Below are 18,491 nucleotides of genomic sequence, written 5' to 3'. Positions count from 1 at the left end.
TATGATACAAATTTGCTGTGAACTTACTGTTTCATTAAAAAAACTTTAAAATAGTGTGCTTTGCAACAGAACTTGACACTCCCCTTTCAGACATGATGCCAAGTACTGAGTAAAAAAATACTGCCATGCCTACCATGATAAGTTAATGGCTGCTGCTCACCCAACAGTATCATAAAAACTGTTTGCATCTCTGTTTCTTAATAAGCCATTAATAAAAATTCTCATTCATATTTGAACCACCTCCATATATGCTGCATGGGGTGTTTGTCAGCAGATAACTTTATTTTTCTGTAATATGTAAACCTCTGTCTCTCTCTCTCTTTCTTCCCTCCAGTCATATATATATATATATATATGTAATTTATTTTTGTTTGTCATTTCTCTTTTGTTTTTATTTATTTTGTGATTAAATAAACTCATTTTTATTTTCTCAGTAATTTTAGTTCTGTTATTTATATTTTTAAATTTCTTTAATTATTCTTACTAAAATTTATTTCTAAAGGGAACAATTCAGGTACGAGAAGGAGCAGTATTAAATAGAGAAAGGCAAGCAATATATCATTTACAAGTTTCTGCCACTGATAGCCCTGAAGGATCAGTAAGCCAGCGTAAAACTTCTGTTTTGGTGAGTTGGTATATTTTATATACTTACTTATTTTACCTTCAGTGATTAAAGTTAAGAACTGATTGAAGAGTTTAATATGAATATAACATATTCTCAGACACAGATGCTTATGGTAGATATAAGAGAGTCTGTCATCACTTCACAAAGGTGGTTAGACAAGCAAAGGCAGATTATGGGAAATCTTTGGCAAAGGATACAAAGAAAAGCAGTAAAGACTTATTTACTCATGTGAACCTAGAAGGAAGGGGATGAATCAGATTGATCCACTTGATATTGATGGTTTGATTGTTGATGATCCTGCTGAGGTAGTTAACAAACAGAATTAGTATATTGCATCTACATTCACACATGAGGAGTGATTAAGGAAGGAGAATGCCAGAAGTTTATCAAACTGTAACAGGGAGCTAAAGGATTTTGTTATAACTGAGAGCAAAGTGGAGGAGAAATTGTTAAAGTTTGTTTGTTTGTTATTTGGTTTTTAGGAGCATTAGCAACTAAGGCCATATTGCTCCGGGAATATGCGGTGGTCATTCCCTTGACCTTTCTGCATCCTCTGTATTTGGTGGTGACAGGCTCGAACCCCGGTCTAATCAAGAAGCGTGTGCTACGCACTGCTGCTCCTTCCCACCTGGCTACGGAGGTGGCAAATTGTTAAAGTTAAACATAAGAAAGGCACCTGGGTGGATGGGATTTATCCAGTTATATTAAAGGAGGCAGCACAGGAATTAAGCAGGCCTTTAATCATGATTATGAGGGCATCCTTGCACTCAGGAGAGGTCCCACAGACTGGAGATGTGCAAATGTATCCCCAATTCACAAAGGGGGATCAAAAGGTGACACAATTAATTACAGGCCTGTTAGTGTAACTTTTGTTCCAGGGAAAATAATGGAGTCATTGGTTAAAAAAGCACTGCAGGATCATCTAGACAAGACTGCAGTTATAGTTCAGACACAGCATGGGTTTGTTAAGGGGGAAGTTTGTCTGATCAATTTGATTGGATACTACAATGTGGTCACAAAGGAACTGGATATAAAAATATACTTGGATTGTAGAAAAGCTTTTGATATTGTTGCACATGGAAGACAGGGAGTACAAGGAGCAGTATGGCATTAAGAGCAAGTTGCTACAATGGATAGAAGGCTGGTTGAGTGGGAGAAGACAGAGAATGGTAACAAATGGACACTGCTCTGCATGGACTAATGTTATTAGTGGTGTCTCTCAGGGGTCTGTGTTGGGCACATTGCTATTTTATGTATTTATCAATGATATTGATAAAGGTATATCTGGCTTAATGTCCAAGTTTGCAGACAATACGAAGGTTGATAGTAAGGACAGTATACTACTGCAACAGTAAGGACAGTATACTACTGCAACAGGATCTAGAAAAGTTGAGCAGATGGGCTAAGGTGGCAACTGAAGTTTAACATTCACAAATGCAAAGTACTGCATATGGGTAGCAGTAACCCCAGAGTAACATACCAACTGTGTGGTACTACACTCAGGGTAGTGAAGAATGCAAGAGACCTTAGACTCCACACCTGAGGGGTCATAAATTCAAATTGAGGAAAGGTAGTTGTAGAATAGATGTGCAGAAATTTGCTTTTAGTCAGTGGGTGGTTGTTTGCTGGAACAAACTTCCATCTGTTGTGGAAGTTGACAGCTTAAATAAATTCAATGCTGAACTAGACAAACTTTTGGAGTGAATGGATGGGTGAAATGGGAAGGGTTTTATTTTATATATATATATTTTTTTTGGCTGATCTATACAAACTTGCTTCCTTGCATCATATGCCTCTACTAATGCTAATGCTAACATATATATGTAAGTAAAAATATTTATAATTTAAAATTTTCTTGAATTTTTGATGAATTACTAACACTAGGAATATTATTAGTACTTAAATTTACAATGGCTGCTCAAAAAATTATAATCATGACTTTTTAATTATTTTCCTTAATGTTTATTCTTTTTGAGAGTAGTCCACTGTTTGAGTGATGCACCTATTCAAATATTGTTGCTGCTCTCTAAAAACCAGAGTAAATTGAAGGCGCCTCCATAGCCAGGTGGGAAGGAGCAGCAGTGTGTAGCACATGCTTCTTGATTAGACTGGGGTTTGAGCCCGTCACCACCAAATACAGAGGATGCGGAAAGGTCAGGGAATGACCACCACATATCTCGGAGCAATATGGCCTTAGTTGCTAATGCTCCTGAAAACCAAATAACAAACAGAGTAAATCGATTCTTTGTTTTAAATTGAGGTGGACTATTCAACCTTTTGAAATCAGGATGCTTCCAGCAGCTATGTTTCTGGAGGGGCTTTAAGCATAAACGTAATATGTAATATTTGTTATGACATTACTGGTTACCCTTCTAGTAATGGTATAGAAAGTTGTGACCATAACATCAAATGGCATCGCTTTGCTTTTTTTCGTAATGGAGAAGTTTTGGAGGCCTCCACATCTGTTGCTTTGTTCATTCTCTCTAGGTCATAATGGTGTATCTGGGTTTTCTGCATTATTATAAGGAGACCACCGTTAGGTGGTATATTAAGAGGAAGTCAGCACTAGTCTACTGTATGCATTATCATATTCCTTGAAGCTGTTCTGTTATTTTTTTAATGACAATATATCGTGGGTTTGCTTTTTTAATTCTATATGCAATTTAAAATCTTCAAACTAGAAACTTTTTTCATGTTTAGCTTCAACAATTTCTATTCCTCTTTCCTCTCAATCATAACAAAATAACTTGGCTCCCTGTTAGAGTTTGGTAAACTTCTGGCATCCCTTTCCTTCATGTGTGAATGTAGATGCAAATTGTCTATTCAAGTTACTTGCAACTTGAGCATGATCATCAGCAGTAAAATCATCAGTGTCAAGGACCAATGTGATTCAATCTTGTTCTCCTACTATTAATATAGGTGAAGAATTTTTTGTTGCTTTTCTTTCCATTCTTTTTCAGATTTCTTGTAATCTGCCCTAGCTTGCCTAACCACCTCCTTTGTGACTTGATTACAGACTATCATCATTATTATCATTATTAGCCATATGGTGCAAGGAAGCCTGCGGCTTTTGCTGCACCAGTAAAAAAAAAAAAATTCTGAGTTTCCCTGAGAGAGAGAGAGAGGGGGGAGAATCACCAAGAAAGATGATATCTGTGGCACACCCTGGGTGTGTCAAGCCCATACTTACCAGATGTGAGCTCCTGGGACTAGTTTATATCTACCATAGGGCTTCTATATCACTTGAAAAATTTTATTCCATGCATTTTTTTCCCCTCTGCTGCAATTCTCAGTTCATCTGACTTCCATAAATGGATGTCAGATGAACCGATGATGTAAGCCTTGAACAGCATCTCTTAGTTGGTATGAAAACCCTGAACATCTAGAATTACTTTCCTGAATGCTTCCCATTTAGAATTTGCTGTTGGTAATATCAACAGTTGGTCCCACTGCACAGAATTTACAAACTGTCTTAGATCACTATCTTAGATCACAGAATTTAAAAACTGTCTTAGATCCCTTATGAAAGAAAAAGCCTTTACCTTGCACAGTTTGTTTGTTTGTTTGTTATTTGGTTTTTAGGAGCATTAGCAACTAAGGCCATATTGCTCCAGGAATATGCGGTGGTCATTCCTTGACCTTTCTGCATCCTCCGTATTTGGTGGTGAAGGGCTCGAACCCCAGTCTAATCAAGAAGCGTGTGCTATGCACTGCTGCTCCTTCCCACCTGGCTACGGAGGCGCCCCTTGCACAGTAGCTATGTCTTTAATTAAATCCCACATCAGTATACTGTGATCACCGACATCCAGTGGGTCTTTTACCTGCAGATTCTTAATGCAGGAAAAATCACTGCTGATAATCAGATCAATAGCATTGCTTCCTCTTACTGCCTCTCTTACATGCTGTTGTAGAAAATAGTGATTCAATAAATCCACAAAAGTCTTGCTAACGTGCGAGTGACCAACACCCCCAAATTCCAGTTCAATATCTGAAAGTTAAAATCCCCCATTATAAGACATTCTGATTTAGTAGTAGTAATGGCAAATGATCCAAGAAAGCAAGCTTATATAGCATCAGCAAAAAAAAAAAAAAAAAAAAACCTACACAGTTCACTCATCTGTACCCTCCAAGAATTTGTATAGTTCTTCCTTGAATTTATCCAACCCATCCACTTCCATAATAATGGATGGAAGCCTGTTCCAACAATCAACCACCTGCTGGCTGAAGCAAAATCCCCCATTTGCACATCTAGTCTGCAACCAACCTTCCTCAACTTGAATTTATGCTCCCTCATGTATGTAGTCTCAGCAAGTGGAAAAATGCCATTAATATTCAGCTTACTCAATCCATTCAAGGCTTTAAACAACTCAATCAAATCTCCTGAGCGGTGCCTTGTCTCAAGTTACTGCTATTTGCAGAACTGAAGCCTTTCTAAGTGCACCCTTTTGTTTGCTTCACCAGTCTGGTTTCCCTTCTCTACACCTGTTCCAGCAGATTTCCATCCTTCCAAAGGTGAGTACTCCAGGCTTGTGTACAGTACTCAAGATGTGACCTAACCATGGCTTTATACAAAGGGATAATCACCTCCTTATCCCAGCTAGCAAAGTTTCTGTATATCTTATATGTATTGTTCCTGTATATATTTTTGTATTTATTGTCATTTCTGTAGTTTCTATATTAGCCCACTCTATTTCTTTGTATAATTATTTATTTGTCTGTTATACTCATCACCATCATTAGCCCTGTAACACACTCCTACTTTCATTTTTGTTTTCCCAGTGTTTATGTCACACCAAACTGACTCAACACTGCTCTAGCCACCCAAGAAGACTTGATGACTGCTTCAAATTTAAAATGCGTCTTAATTAATAGCATGATCCTCCCCCCCCCCGCCTCCCATCCTGTCTCTGTACACATTGTACTGTCCACATTCAAATTCTGCATCCCTTATATCTGAATGATACTGTCTCTGATATCCCTACAAAATTAATGTGCATTTGATGACTTAATCAGTACTTCAAATTCATAAAATTTATTTACTGTGCTCCTAGAATTAGTGTACATGCAAGTATACATGCACCTGTTCTCACTCTTGCTTACCCTAACACAGGCGCCTCCGCAGCCAGGTGGGAAGGAGCAGCAGAGCGTAGCACACGCTTCTTGATTAGACCGAGGTTCGAGCCCATCACCACCAAATATGGAGGATGCGGAAAGGTCAGGAATGACCACCGCATATTCACGGAGCAATATGGCCTTAGTTGCTAATGTTCCTAAAAACCAAATAACAAACAAACAAACCCTAACACAGCCCACATATTTTCTTGTTCCATAATGACCTACAGCAGCACTTGAAATCCCTAACACCCTGCTTTCTTGGTTGCTGCATGTTCAAATAGAAGCAGTGTGATAATAATCACTTTCACCGCTGCCTGCAGCTCTATTTAATTTGTTAGTCTATGTATCCTACCAAGTTAGAAGTTTTCCAATCCACCTAATACTGCTCCAAGAGCTTCAGCAAATATCCTTGCACCCATTCTACTTAAGTGTATCTCATCTCTGTAAAAACAGTCTCTCCTGTTATCAAGTAGAGACAATGCATAGAAAAATTCTGCAAGCCTTGCACAGTCTCTTCAGGGCCAAATTGATTGACAAGGTGCAGATATACTGTGTCCTATTGTGTCTAGGCAGATTTGCAGACACTTTTAAATTTAATCCCAACTCTTTTGGACTTATTACCATCATTGACCTATACTTATTAATTAAGTCTATAAAAAAAAAGTCCATATTTAATGCTTTGAAAGGATTAGCAAGCTCATTGCTGATGCCATTCTTCCTTTTGCTCAGACTATGCATCCTTCCTCAATTTGAATTTATGTCTCCTCATGTGGGGGCATAAATTCAAATTGAGGAAGGTTGGTTGAACAGGATAGATTTGTAGAAAATTTTCCTTCAACTACCTTGTGGTTAATCATTGGAACAAATATTCATCTTATTGCGGAAGTGGATAGTTTGAATAATTTCAAGGAAGAACTAGGCAAATTAAATGTATCCCCAATTCACAAAGAGCAATTTGATTTTTGATTTGGTAGTTGTTGGCGCATCGGCTTCTGTGGCCATATTGCACCTCCCAAGGTTTTTGCAGTACAGTAATACCCCGAAGTTACGCGATAGGTGGGTCCGACGAAAATCGCGTAAGTCGAATTCGCGTAAGTCGGGTTACAACTTTGCATATAAATACATATAAATTTTGCTTAATTGGGACCAAGGACTAACAAAAACACTAGTTTAGAAAAAAAATATTAATAAAATTGCAGTTCTTTATACATATTAATACAAAATATGTATTAAAAAAACAAATGACTTACGTAAAAAAGTTATTTCGATGTCGATGGCTTCATAAAATCTAACAAATTCGTCTGATGACATAGCGCCTTCTTTTTTTCATGCAGAATTTCGTCGTAGCAAGCTAATAATTTTTTTATTCCTTGCTTTGTAGTTATAACGCGTTCTTCGTTGGAGTCTGTTTTCTAAAATTTTTAAGCCCTTTACAAGTGAGCCCTTTTCAATTTTCAACCTGTCAAGTTTGCAATTGTCATGTGCTTTTCGCCGTTGCTTCATTTAGGCCTGTAGCACGTGCAATATCACATGGTCTTTCATTTCGCTCAAAGCGTTTCACAATTTCATATTTTTTCTCTATCGACAGAGGCGGACTGGCCATAAGCCTTACCGGGGAAACCCTGGTGGGCCGGTGTGATTTTGGCCATAAACCATAGTATGAGGCCACTATAAATTTTCCCGGGTAAGAATTTTTGACCCAGTCCGCCTCTGTTTATCGATAATTGCTTTTCTTTTTCTCTCTGAATCTGCAGTGTCTTCACCAGGACGCTTCCTTTTCACACCTTTTAATTAAGTATTTTACTCATTTTTAGGGAATAAAGCACAATTACAAAACGAGGAGGCACGCTTGATACGCATAAACAAAGCTGCGCGCATGTAGCAACTGAATAAACAACACCATAAAGGCAGAGATACACTATTAACACCTCACATTTCTAGGGGTTACTACCATAAAACAATAAAAATCCAGTTGCGTTTCTGCTAGTGAAATCTGTTATAAACTGGTAGTAAACTCGATCTAATTGCATTTGCGATTATACCGATAGCTGGAATTGTGTTAGTTTTTACATTATTATGGTGAAATGTGTTTCCCCTTCACTGATATAAAAAACATAAAAGCAGCAAAGTTGAATTTTGTTCATCTTTCGCTCTCATTCTCCGCCGTCGCACCGTATATCAATAACATATGAAAAACGACCTTGAAGATAGTGGGCGGCAGCGTTGCCAAACGAAAAAATCAAGAACCGCGTAACTCCGAGTTCGCGTAAGTCGGGGTATTACTGTACTTTGATCCAAGCCCGAGGCGGGAATCGAACCCGCGACCTTTGGGTTGCCGGGCAGGTACTTTACCCACTCGGCTAGCCCGGTCGGCCACACAAAGAGCAATCAAAGGCTAACACGAGTAATTACAGGCCTGTTAGTTTAGCTTCGGTTCCAGGGAAACTAATGGAGTTACTGGTTAAAGAAGCATTGCAGGATCATCTAGACAAGTTTTCCTGAAATCCAAGGTTTTGATACTGTTTCACATAAAAGACTTCTGTACAAATTGGAACAGTATGGCATTAAGAGCAGGTTGTTGTTATGGATAAAGGTATGATTGAGTGAGAGAAGACAGAGAGTGGTGATCAATGGACACTGCTCAAAGTGGACTAATATAGTGGAGTCCTCCAGGTTTTGATGTTGGAACCATTGTTCTTTTCTGTAATTATCAGTGATATTGATGAAGGTATAACAGGTTTAATGTCCAAGTTTGCAGATGATAAAAAGGTTTGCAGAGTTTTTAATGACAGTGATGATGCTATGTGGCTGGGATAGGATCTAGTAAAGTTAGGCAGATGGGCTGTGAGGTGGCCACTGAAGTTTAACATTGACAAATGCAAAGTATTGAATATGGATAACGGTAACCCCAATGTAACGTATCGGCTGTGTGGTACTACACTCAGGGTAGTGGAGAATGAAAAAGATCTGGGGGTAATTGTGCCATCAGATATGAAATTTTCAGAGCAGTGCAAACAGGCTGCCAGAGTAGCTCATAGGGTCTTGTGAATGATATACAGGAAATTTGCTAGCAGGAATATGGAGGTGATTTTCCTTTTGTATAAGGCAATGGTTAGGCAACACATAGGGTACTGCATACAAGTCTGGAAGCCTCATTTTAGGAAGTATGTAGAGCTGCTGGAATGGGCAGAGAAGGGCAACTAAATTGAGAGGGGGAACAGAGGGGTGCTGTCACCAAGAAAGGCTTAAGTTCTGCAAATTGCAACATCTGGAGATGAGGCACTTGCAAGATGATCTGATTGAGGTATTTAAGGTTTTAAATGGTTTGAGCATGCTCAGTGCTGATGGGATTCTTCCTCTTGCTCAGATTATACACTTGAGAGGGCATAAATTCTAATTGAGAGAAGAGAGTTTCAGAATAGGGGTGGTTGATTGCTGGAACAACTTCCATCTGTCATTGTGGAAGTTGATAGCTTAAATAAATTCAAGGAAGAACTAGACAAACTTTTGGAGCAAATGGATGGGTGAAATGGGAAGGGTGGGGTTTTTTTTTTTTTTTTTTTTTTTGATGATGCTGTATAAGTGTTCTTTCTTGCATCATATGCTTCTACTAATGCTAATAGATGTGTGGAAATTTGCATTTAGCCATCGAGTGGTTGATTGTTGAAACAAACTTCCATCTGTGACTGTGGAAGTTGATAGCTTAAATAAATTCAAGGAAGAACTTTACAGACGGTTGGAGCAAATGGAAAGTGGGTTCCCCCTTCACCCCCTTTTTTTGTCTGATCCTGTATAAGCTTGCTTTTTTGCATCATATGCCACTACTAATGCTAATGCTTCTCAACTACCGAGATCTACAACACTAGGTGGTAAGTTGTTTCAACAATCAACCACTGTCTGGCTGTAGGCAGATTTGTGCACATCTGACCTGCAATCATCCTTGCTCAATTAGAATTTATGCCCTCTCATGTGTGTAGTCTGAGCAAGAAGAATTCCAGAAGCATTCACCATACTCAATCCATTTAAGGCCTTAATCACTTCAATCGGATATCCTTGCAGGTGCCTTTTTTTTCCTTTTTTTTTTTTTTAATGAAAGCTGCAAACTCGAGAGATAATAAAACCTATAGTACTTAGTACTCTGCATGGGTTGGAGAGTGAGAAGATGAAAGAAGATACTTGTTGACATTAGACTTGAACTTCTGTGAATCATTATTTTCAGGATATTTGTAAGATGGAAGGTTGTTCCAGAAAATGGAAGTTGGAGGAATAAATGAGGAAGAAGAAGAAAAGTTGGTTTTGTGAGTTTCAAGATGGACAGTAAAAGGGTGTCAACTGGTTGCGGCATGAGTTCGGGCCACTTTGGAAGAGAGAGCGGGGATTATAAAAGCCAATTCAGAAGAACAGTGTATCTATAAGGAACGAAGTATCTATAGAAAAGGCATTCAGCAGAAACAGAACATCTATGAGACAGAGAGGAGAGACTCTATTAGCGATGACATTAATTAATCTAACTGCCCTCTTTTGAATGGAATCTAGAAGCCTGAGAGAGGTTTTGGGGGGCACCACCCCAGATGTGGGAACAATATTCCGTGGTAGGCCAGATTTGAGGTTTGTACAGAGTAAATAGCTGTTTGGAAGAAAAGTAACAATGAGAGCGAAAGAGAAAACCCAGTTTTTTAGATGCAGAGGAAGCAATATTTGTAATGTGCTTATGGAAACAGAGATTAGAAGTCAGGGTAATTCCAAATAGAGATATACGATTGTGTCTAGAAATCAGATTATCATCAAAGGTAAGCATAGGAGAAGAGAATACTTTTTGCAAGATATAAGACAGGACTGAGTTTTAGAAGGATTGAAATCAACTAAGTTATCATTGCCCCACTGCAGAATTACCTGGAGATCAGCATATAAGGATTTCTTAATGGATATTCAAGAAGTTGAAGCTGTTTGTGCAGGGCAAGGTTTCTTAAACTGGAAGGTGGAATGCAATGTACTATCATGGAAGAAATGTATATCAATGGAAGAAGGTCATTAATATAATAGATCTCATTAATATACAGCATTTAATGATTTGGTAGTGGATATTAAAGAAGTTGAAGCTGTTTGAGCAGGGCAAGGTTTCTAGAACTGGAAGGTGGATTGCAATGTGTTATCATCAGCAAAACTATAGGTAGGATTTACGGTCAATGGAAGAAGATCATTAATATAGAGGAAAAGAGTGGGTGAAAGAACTAAACCATGGGGAACACCAGCATTAGTGTAAAAGTTCAAAGACATGGCGTCATCAACCATTTCCGGCAGTGAGTGGTCAGAGAAGAAACTGAATACGCAGTTAGCAAAAAAACAGTTGGCAAACCATAAGATGGAAGCTTATTTAGAAGACCTTTATGCCAAACACGATCAAAAGCCTTTGAGATATCAAGAGCAACTGATTGTGTTTCACTGAACTTTTCCATTAAATTTGTCCATAAAATGGGTAACATAAGCCAGAATATCACCAGTGGATCAACATTGATGGAATCCGTACTGGAAATCATTGATCAGATGGAAAGTTTCTAGATAGTTTAAGATTTGGGGGTTAATTGAATTCTCCATTACTTTGGAAACAGTAGAGGTGATTGGGATGGAACGATAATTGGATGGGAGGGATTTGTCACCACTTTTAGGAACTGGCTGGATATGAGCAAATTTCCAAGCAGAAGGAAAAATGCCTTTGGAATAAGAAAGTGAAAAAAGGCGACACAGAACAGGAGTAAGTTCAGGAACACAGGTTTTGAAAACAAGTGAGAGAAAGAGATCTGCAGATTTACTTAGAAAGTACAGGTCTCAATGTGGGAAAAAAAGTCACAAGTTAGGGTTAAATTTGAAAGTGTCTACAATTCTGCCCAGACACGATAGGAGGGAGTATATGATGAGAACCTTGTCAATCAATTCAGCCCTGGAGAGATTGTGCAAGGCTCGTGGGGTAGAATATTTTTCAGTGTGGTCTGTACTTGCCAACAGGAGAGACTGCTTCTACAGGGACGGGATACATGTAAATAGACAGGGTGCAAGAATAGTTGCTGATGCTATCGAGGCAGTGTTAGGTGGGTCGGAAAACTGCTAGCTTGGGGAATTCACAGACTAAAGGATTAATACCAGCCACAGGCAGAGGTGAAAGTGATTCTTGCATTGCTTCTATTGTAATGAGCAGCAACCTAGAGAGCAGGTTGCTGGGGATTTCAAGAGCTGCTAGGAGTCATCATGGAACAAGTAAATACATTGGGCTGTGTCAGAGTAACTAAGAGTAAGAACAGGTGCATGTATACTTGCATATACACCACTAGAAGTATAGTAAATAAATTTGATGAATTTGAAATGATGATGAAGACATCTAAGGCAGATATTAATGAGATATCAGAGACGTGGTGTCACACAGATATAAGCAGTGCAGAATTGGAATTTTGGGAGTACAATGTGTACAAAAAGGACAGCAGGGTAGGAAAGGAGGAGGGGTTATGCTGTTAGTTAAGAAACACCTAAAATCTAAGGAAGTGCATCCAGTTGACATGGGTGTACAGTGCAATGTTGAGTCAGTTTGGCATGACACAAGCACTTAGAAAGGGAAAATGAGAGGAGGAGTGTGTTATTGCCTTAATGACTCTGATGAATACAACAAAAAATTATGCAGAGAAATAGAGTGGGCAAGTAAATCAGAATGTCTTGTAAGATTTTAACTTTTCAGATATTGACTAGAACGTTTTGGTTGGTCACTCGCACACTAGCAAGAATTTTATGGATTTATTCGAGGATTGTTTTCTACAGCAACATTTTCAAGGGGCAATCAGAGGGGATAATACTCTTCATCTGATTACTAGCAGTGATGGACTCATGCATTAGAAATTTGCAGATAAAGGAACCACTAGGTGACAGTGATCACAGTCTCCTGATGTGGGATTTACTTAAAGATGTAACTACCATCAGATGTAAAGGGAAGGGTTTTTGCTTTCATAAAGGTGACTACAGTTTTTAAATTTTTTAAATATTGTTCAAGGTTTAGGCCTAAATGGATGTCAGATGAACTAATGAGGCATATGGAAGAGAAGAAAAATGCATGGGTTACATACAAATTAACACGTGACACAGAAGCCTATGATAGATATAAGTTGATCTGTAACCAAGTTACAAAGGAGGTTAGGCAGGCGAAGGCAGATTACGAGAAATCCGTGACAAAGGATGTGAAGAAAAACAGCAAAGAGTTCTTTACTTATGTAAACTCTAGAAGGAAGGGGATGGATCAGATTGGTCCACTTGATATCGATGGGTCAACTGTTGATGATCCTGCTCAGGTAGCTAACAAACTAAATGAATATTTTGCATCGACATTCACACATGAGGAGTTATTCAGCGAGGGGAATGCCAGACGTGTATTCAACTCTGGCAGTAAGCTAGATAATCTTGTAATAACTGAGAGTAAAGTGGAGGAGAAATTGTTGAAGACAAACACAAGAAAGGCACCTGGGGTGGATGGAATCTATCCAGTTATATTAAAGGAGGCAGCAATGGAAGTAAGCAAACCCTTAGCCATAATTATGAGAGCTTCCTTGGACTCAGGGGAGATGTGCTGGAGATGTGCAAACCCATGGACTGGAGATGTGCAAATGTGACCCCAATTCACAAAGGAGGATCAAAGGCTGACACAAGTAATTATAGACCTGTGAGTTTAACTTCTGTTCCCAGAAAATTAATGGAGGCACTGGTTAAAGAAGCACTGCAGGATCATCTAGACAAGACTTCAGTTATAGCTCAGACACAGCATGGTTTTGTTAAGGGAAAGTCTTGCCTGACCAATTTGATTGGATACTATGATGCAGTCACAAAAGAACTGGATGCAGGGAATATTATATACTTGGATCTTAGAAAGGCTTTTGATACTGTTGCACATGAAAGACTGCTGCACAAATTGGAGCAGTGTGGCATTGGAGGCAAATTGCTGCTATGGATAAAGGGGTGGTTGAGGGGGAGAAGACAGAGAGTGGTAATCAATGGACACTGCTCATCGTGGACTAATGTTATTAGTGGAGTCCCTCAGGGTTCAGTATTGGGTCCTTTATTGTTTTCTGTATTTATAAATGATATTGATGATGGTATATCAAGCTTAATGTCCAAGTTTTGCAGACGATACGAAGGTTGGCAGGGTTGTCAAGGACACTACTGACACTATGCTGCTGCAACAGGATCTGGAAAGGTTGAGCAGATGGGCTGAGAGGTGGCAAATGAAGTTTAACATTGACAAATGTAAAGTACTACATATGGGAAACAGCAACCCCAGAGCAATGTATCAACTCTGTGGTACTACACTGACAGTGGTAGAGAATGAAAGGGACCTGGGGGTGGTTGTGCAGGCAGATATGAAGTTCTCTGAGCAGTGCAGATGGGCTGCAAGAGTAGCTCATGGTGTATTCTCAATGATACAATTTGTATATAGGAATTTTTTCTAGCAGGGATAAGGAGGTGATTATTCCCTTGTATAAGGCAATGGTCAGGCCACACCTAGAGTACTGTATACAGGCCTGGAGACTTCATTTCAAGAAGGATGTAGAGCTGCTGGAATGAGTACAGAGAAGGGCAACAAGAATAGTGAATGGAACAAAGGGGTGCTCTTACAAAGAAAGGCTTAAGTTTTGCGAATTACAGTGTCTGGAGACTAGGCAGCAGCAAGGTGATCTGATAGAGGTGTACAAAGCCTTGAATGGTTTGAGCATGCTCAATGCTGATGGGATTCTTCCTCTTGCTCAGAATAATCACCTGAGAGGGCATAAATTCAAATTGAGGAAAGACAGATGTAGGATAGATGTGCGGAAATTTGCCTTTAGCCAGTAGGTGGTTGGTAGGTGGAACAGACTTCCATCCCTTGTCGTGGAAGTTGATAGCCTAAATAAGTTTAAGGCTCGGCTGGACAGGTATTTCGAACGAACAGAGGGGTGAAGTGGAAGTGGTTATTTTTTATTTATTTATTTTACTTTAATTTTTTTGGCTGATGCTGCATAAGCTTGCTTTCTTGCATCAAATGCCTCTACTAATGCTAATGCTAATTCCATACAGTGGGACCAACTGATGATGTTACCCACAGCAAATTCTAAATTGGAAGAATTTAAGTTAATCGTGGAAGCTACTAGGCTTTTCATACAAACTGAGAAATTCTCTTCAAGATTTAGACCTAAATGGATGTCAGATGAACTAATGAGGATTGTGGCAGAGAATTAAAACACATGGGATGCATATAAATTATCAGGTGACACAGAAGCCTATGGTAGATATAAGGTAGTCTGTAATAAAGTCATAAAGGAAGTTAGGCAAACAAAGGCTGATTACGAGAAATTTTTGGGAAAAGATGCAAAGAAAAACAACAGTCTTCTTCGGTTAAGTAACCTCTAGAAGGAAGGGGACGAATTAAATTTGTTAATTGGATGTTGTGGTTCGACTATTGATGATCCTGCTCAGATAGCTGACAAACTGAATGAGTATTTTGCATCTACATGCCCAAATGAGAATTCTGTAAGGAAGGGGAGGACAGAAGTTTATTGAACGCTGACAAAGAGCTAAACGATTTTGTGGTAACGGAGAGCAAAGGGGAGGAGAAATTGTTGAAGTTAAACATAAAAACGGAACCTGGGTCAGATGGAATCTTTCCAGTTATATTGACGGAGGCAGCGAGGGAAGTTTGCAAACCCTAATCATTATTATGAGAGCATCCTTAGATTCTGGGGAGGTCCCCATGGACTGGAGACATGCAAATGTATCCCTAATTCACAAAGTGGATTCAAAGGAGGAGTCTTAAATTACAGACCTGTTAGTTTCCCTTCTGTTGCAGGGAAAATAATGGAGTCACTGGTTAAAGAATTGATGCAGGATGACCAAGACAAGACTGCTATAATAGTTCAGACATAGCATGGGTTTGTTAAGTGGAAGTCTTGTCTGACCAATTTGATTTGATACTACGATGAGGTCACAAGGGAACTGGATGAAAAAAATTATTTTGATTTCATATATTTGGATTTCAGGAAAGCTTTTGATACTGTTGACCATGGAAAACTGCTGTACAAATTGGAGCAGTGTGGCATGAAGGGCAAGTTGCTACAATGGATAAAAGGGTGGTTGAGTGGGAGAAGGCAGAGAGTGGTAAAAAATGGACACTGCTCTACGTGGATTAATGTTATTAGTGATGTCCCCCAGGGTTCAGTACTGGGCTTATTGTTGTTTTGTGTATTTATCAATGATATCGATGAAGGTATATCAGGCTTAATGTCCAAGTTTGCAGATGTTACAAAGGTTGGCAGGGTTATTAGTGACAGTAAAGACATTATGCTACTGCAACAGGATCTAGAAAAGTTAGGCAGATGGGCTGAGAAGTGGCAAGTGAAGTTTAACATTGAGAAATGCAAAGTACTGCATATGGGTAGCGGTAACCCAAAAGAAATGTACCAACTCTGTGGTACTACACTCAGGGAGGTGCAGAATAAGAATGATCTGTGGGGTAATTGTGCTGTCAGATATGAAGTTCTCTGAGCAGTGCAGATGGGCTGCCAGAGCAGGTCATGGAGTTTTGTCAATGATATATAGGAATTTTGTGACCAGAGACAAGAAGGTGATTATCTCTTTGTGCAAGGCAATGGTCCGGCCACACCTTGAGTACTGCGTAAGGTCTGGAGGCCTCATTTTAGGAAGGACGTAGAGTTGCTAGAACAAGTACAGAGAAGGACAACAAGATTGGTGAGAAGAACAAAGGGGTGCTCTTACCAAGAGAGGCTTAAGTTCTGCAAGTTGCAGCATCTGGAGACTAGGCACCTGCGAGGTGATCTGATTGAGGTGTATAAGGCTTTAAATAGTTTGAGCAAGCTTAATGGTGATGGGATACTTCCACTTGCTTAGATTAAGAACCTGAGGCAGCATAGATTCAAATTGAAGAAAGACAGTTGTAGAATAGATGTGCAGAAGGTTGCCTCTAGTAATTGATTGCTGGAATGGATTTCTATCTGTTTTTGTGGAAGTTGATAGCTTAAATAAATTTAAGGCTGAAGTAGACAAACATTTGGAGTGCCCAGATGGGTGAAATGGGAAGGTTTTAGTTTGTTTGGTTTTTTTTATCTGATGCTATATATGTTTGGTTTTTTTTTAGCTGAAGGCATATGATGCTTTCTTGCATCATATGCCTCAACTAATGCTAAATACCAACAGAATCAGGAGCTTTCTTAGCATCTAGATTGTTCAAAATCCTTCTCCCATCCTTTTGACTAAAGACCACAGGAGGCACTGAATGGAATGGTGGGAGGTGGTTTACTAAGATCATTAATACACGAGTCAGAAGAAAAATAAGATGCTTGCAGGTCAGCTTTATCCTTGACTGAAGCGGCAATAGAACCATCTGGTTTAGACAGCAGTGGGAACAGAGATGGGAAAAAGTTGAGGCCAACAGCTTTGGTAAGAGACCAGAATGCTTGGCTACCATTTAGACATGAAGCAAGTTTTCTACTGTTAGCTTGTTCGATATCTAGTTTGGACTGATTAATAACTGCTTTACAATTGTTGTAAACTTTGGTGTAGTCAGAAATTGGATATGAGCCAACTACAATATGTGACATTCTTCTCTTGACAGCCTTAGCACATTTAAAGGATGAAATTTTAAGGTGGAGTGTGGAATAAAGCATTCCATCCCTATAAGAATAATTTCACTGACACAATCAGAGCAAATGACATCATAAGTTTTGAAATAGTAATCTGAACAAGGAAAAGAAGAAAAGAAATCACGCAGATCATTCCATTTTGCATTTTTGTAATGCCAAACAACACGAGGTTGGAAATGACCTTGAGAGAAAGGCTCCATTGGAGAAAATCACCATGTTGTGATCTGAGGTGCCTACAGGACCACTCACCTGTGTGTGTGTGTGTGTGTGTGTGTGTGTGTGTGTGTGTGTGTGTGTGTGTGTGTGTGTGTGTGTGTGTGTGTGTGTGTGTGTGTGTGTGTGTGTGTGTGTGTGTGTGTGTGCTTAATAGGGTTGTTTGTGAGAAAAAGATAAAGCTTATTGGCTGTCTAGTTAGAATTGTTGTCTGGTATTCTGGTAGGTAAATGAGCAATCTGTACGAGGTCATTAGTAATTGCAAAAGCCTCAGCATCTTGACTAGCTGGGTCTGTAAGACTAGAAAATGGAAGCCAGCTGGAGTTGTGAACATTAAAAAACCTCAAATAAAATTACCTCACTGTTAGGAAAGTTGGACTGCAGAAAGTCAAGTTTCAAAGAGGGGAAGTCAAAGAGTTCCTAGTGATTAGTGGAGTTGGGAGAATGATAGAGGCAACAGGTGAATTTGACAGAGGGTAGAGAGATTTTAAGCCAGAGAAGATCGAAAAGGGGAGATTCAAAGTTACTAAGTCTCTGACAGGGAATATCAGAACAGACATATGCACAAGCTATAGGAATCATACAACAAATAATTTGGACAACTGAGATGAGCAGTGGTTGAATCAACCAATAACTGAGATTCTATCAGAAAAAGTATATGCGATTTGGCAGAATGTAATTGGAAATTGACATCATTGAGATTTGAACTGAGATCAGGTATATTTGTAATGAATGGGGAAGTTTTTGGGAGGTTTAGGTCTTATTTTTGCTGATTAGTTTGCTCTATTAGTTTGACAATTCATGTATTCAGTAGTAAGAAAGGGTGGGGGGGCATGCTGTATGAAGTAATGAAATTTTTGGATATGGCATACATG

General features: G+C 39.1%; 1 protein-coding gene across 6 annotated transcripts in view; it reads left to right on the top strand.

The window, feature by feature from the left end:
- Positions 1-18,491, top strand: part of Cad74A (cadherin 74A) — a 748,720-nt gene that overhangs the window by 507,769 nt on the left and 222,460 nt on the right. For all 6 annotated transcript variants that reach the window (XR_016546733.1, XM_090369392.1, XM_090369388.1 and 3 more), the window contains one exon: positions 503-625. Coding sequence is in view for 5 of the 6 variants with exons in the window: in XM_090369392.1 (XP_090225518.1) it covers positions 503-625 (123 nt within the window). In the remaining variant the exon portion in view is untranslated. The remainder of the gene's footprint in view (positions 1-502; positions 626-18,491) is intronic.

The sequence above is a fragment of the Mastigoproctus giganteus genome, chromosome 3 (genome assembly GCF_048544385.1).
Source record: "Mastigoproctus giganteus isolate SK-2022 chromosome 3, ASM4854438v1, whole genome shotgun sequence".
Classification (NCBI taxonomy): Eukaryota; Metazoa; Arthropoda; class Arachnida; order Uropygi; family Thelyphonidae; genus Mastigoproctus; species Mastigoproctus giganteus.
This window is presented reverse-complemented; position numbering and strand designations above follow the sequence as displayed.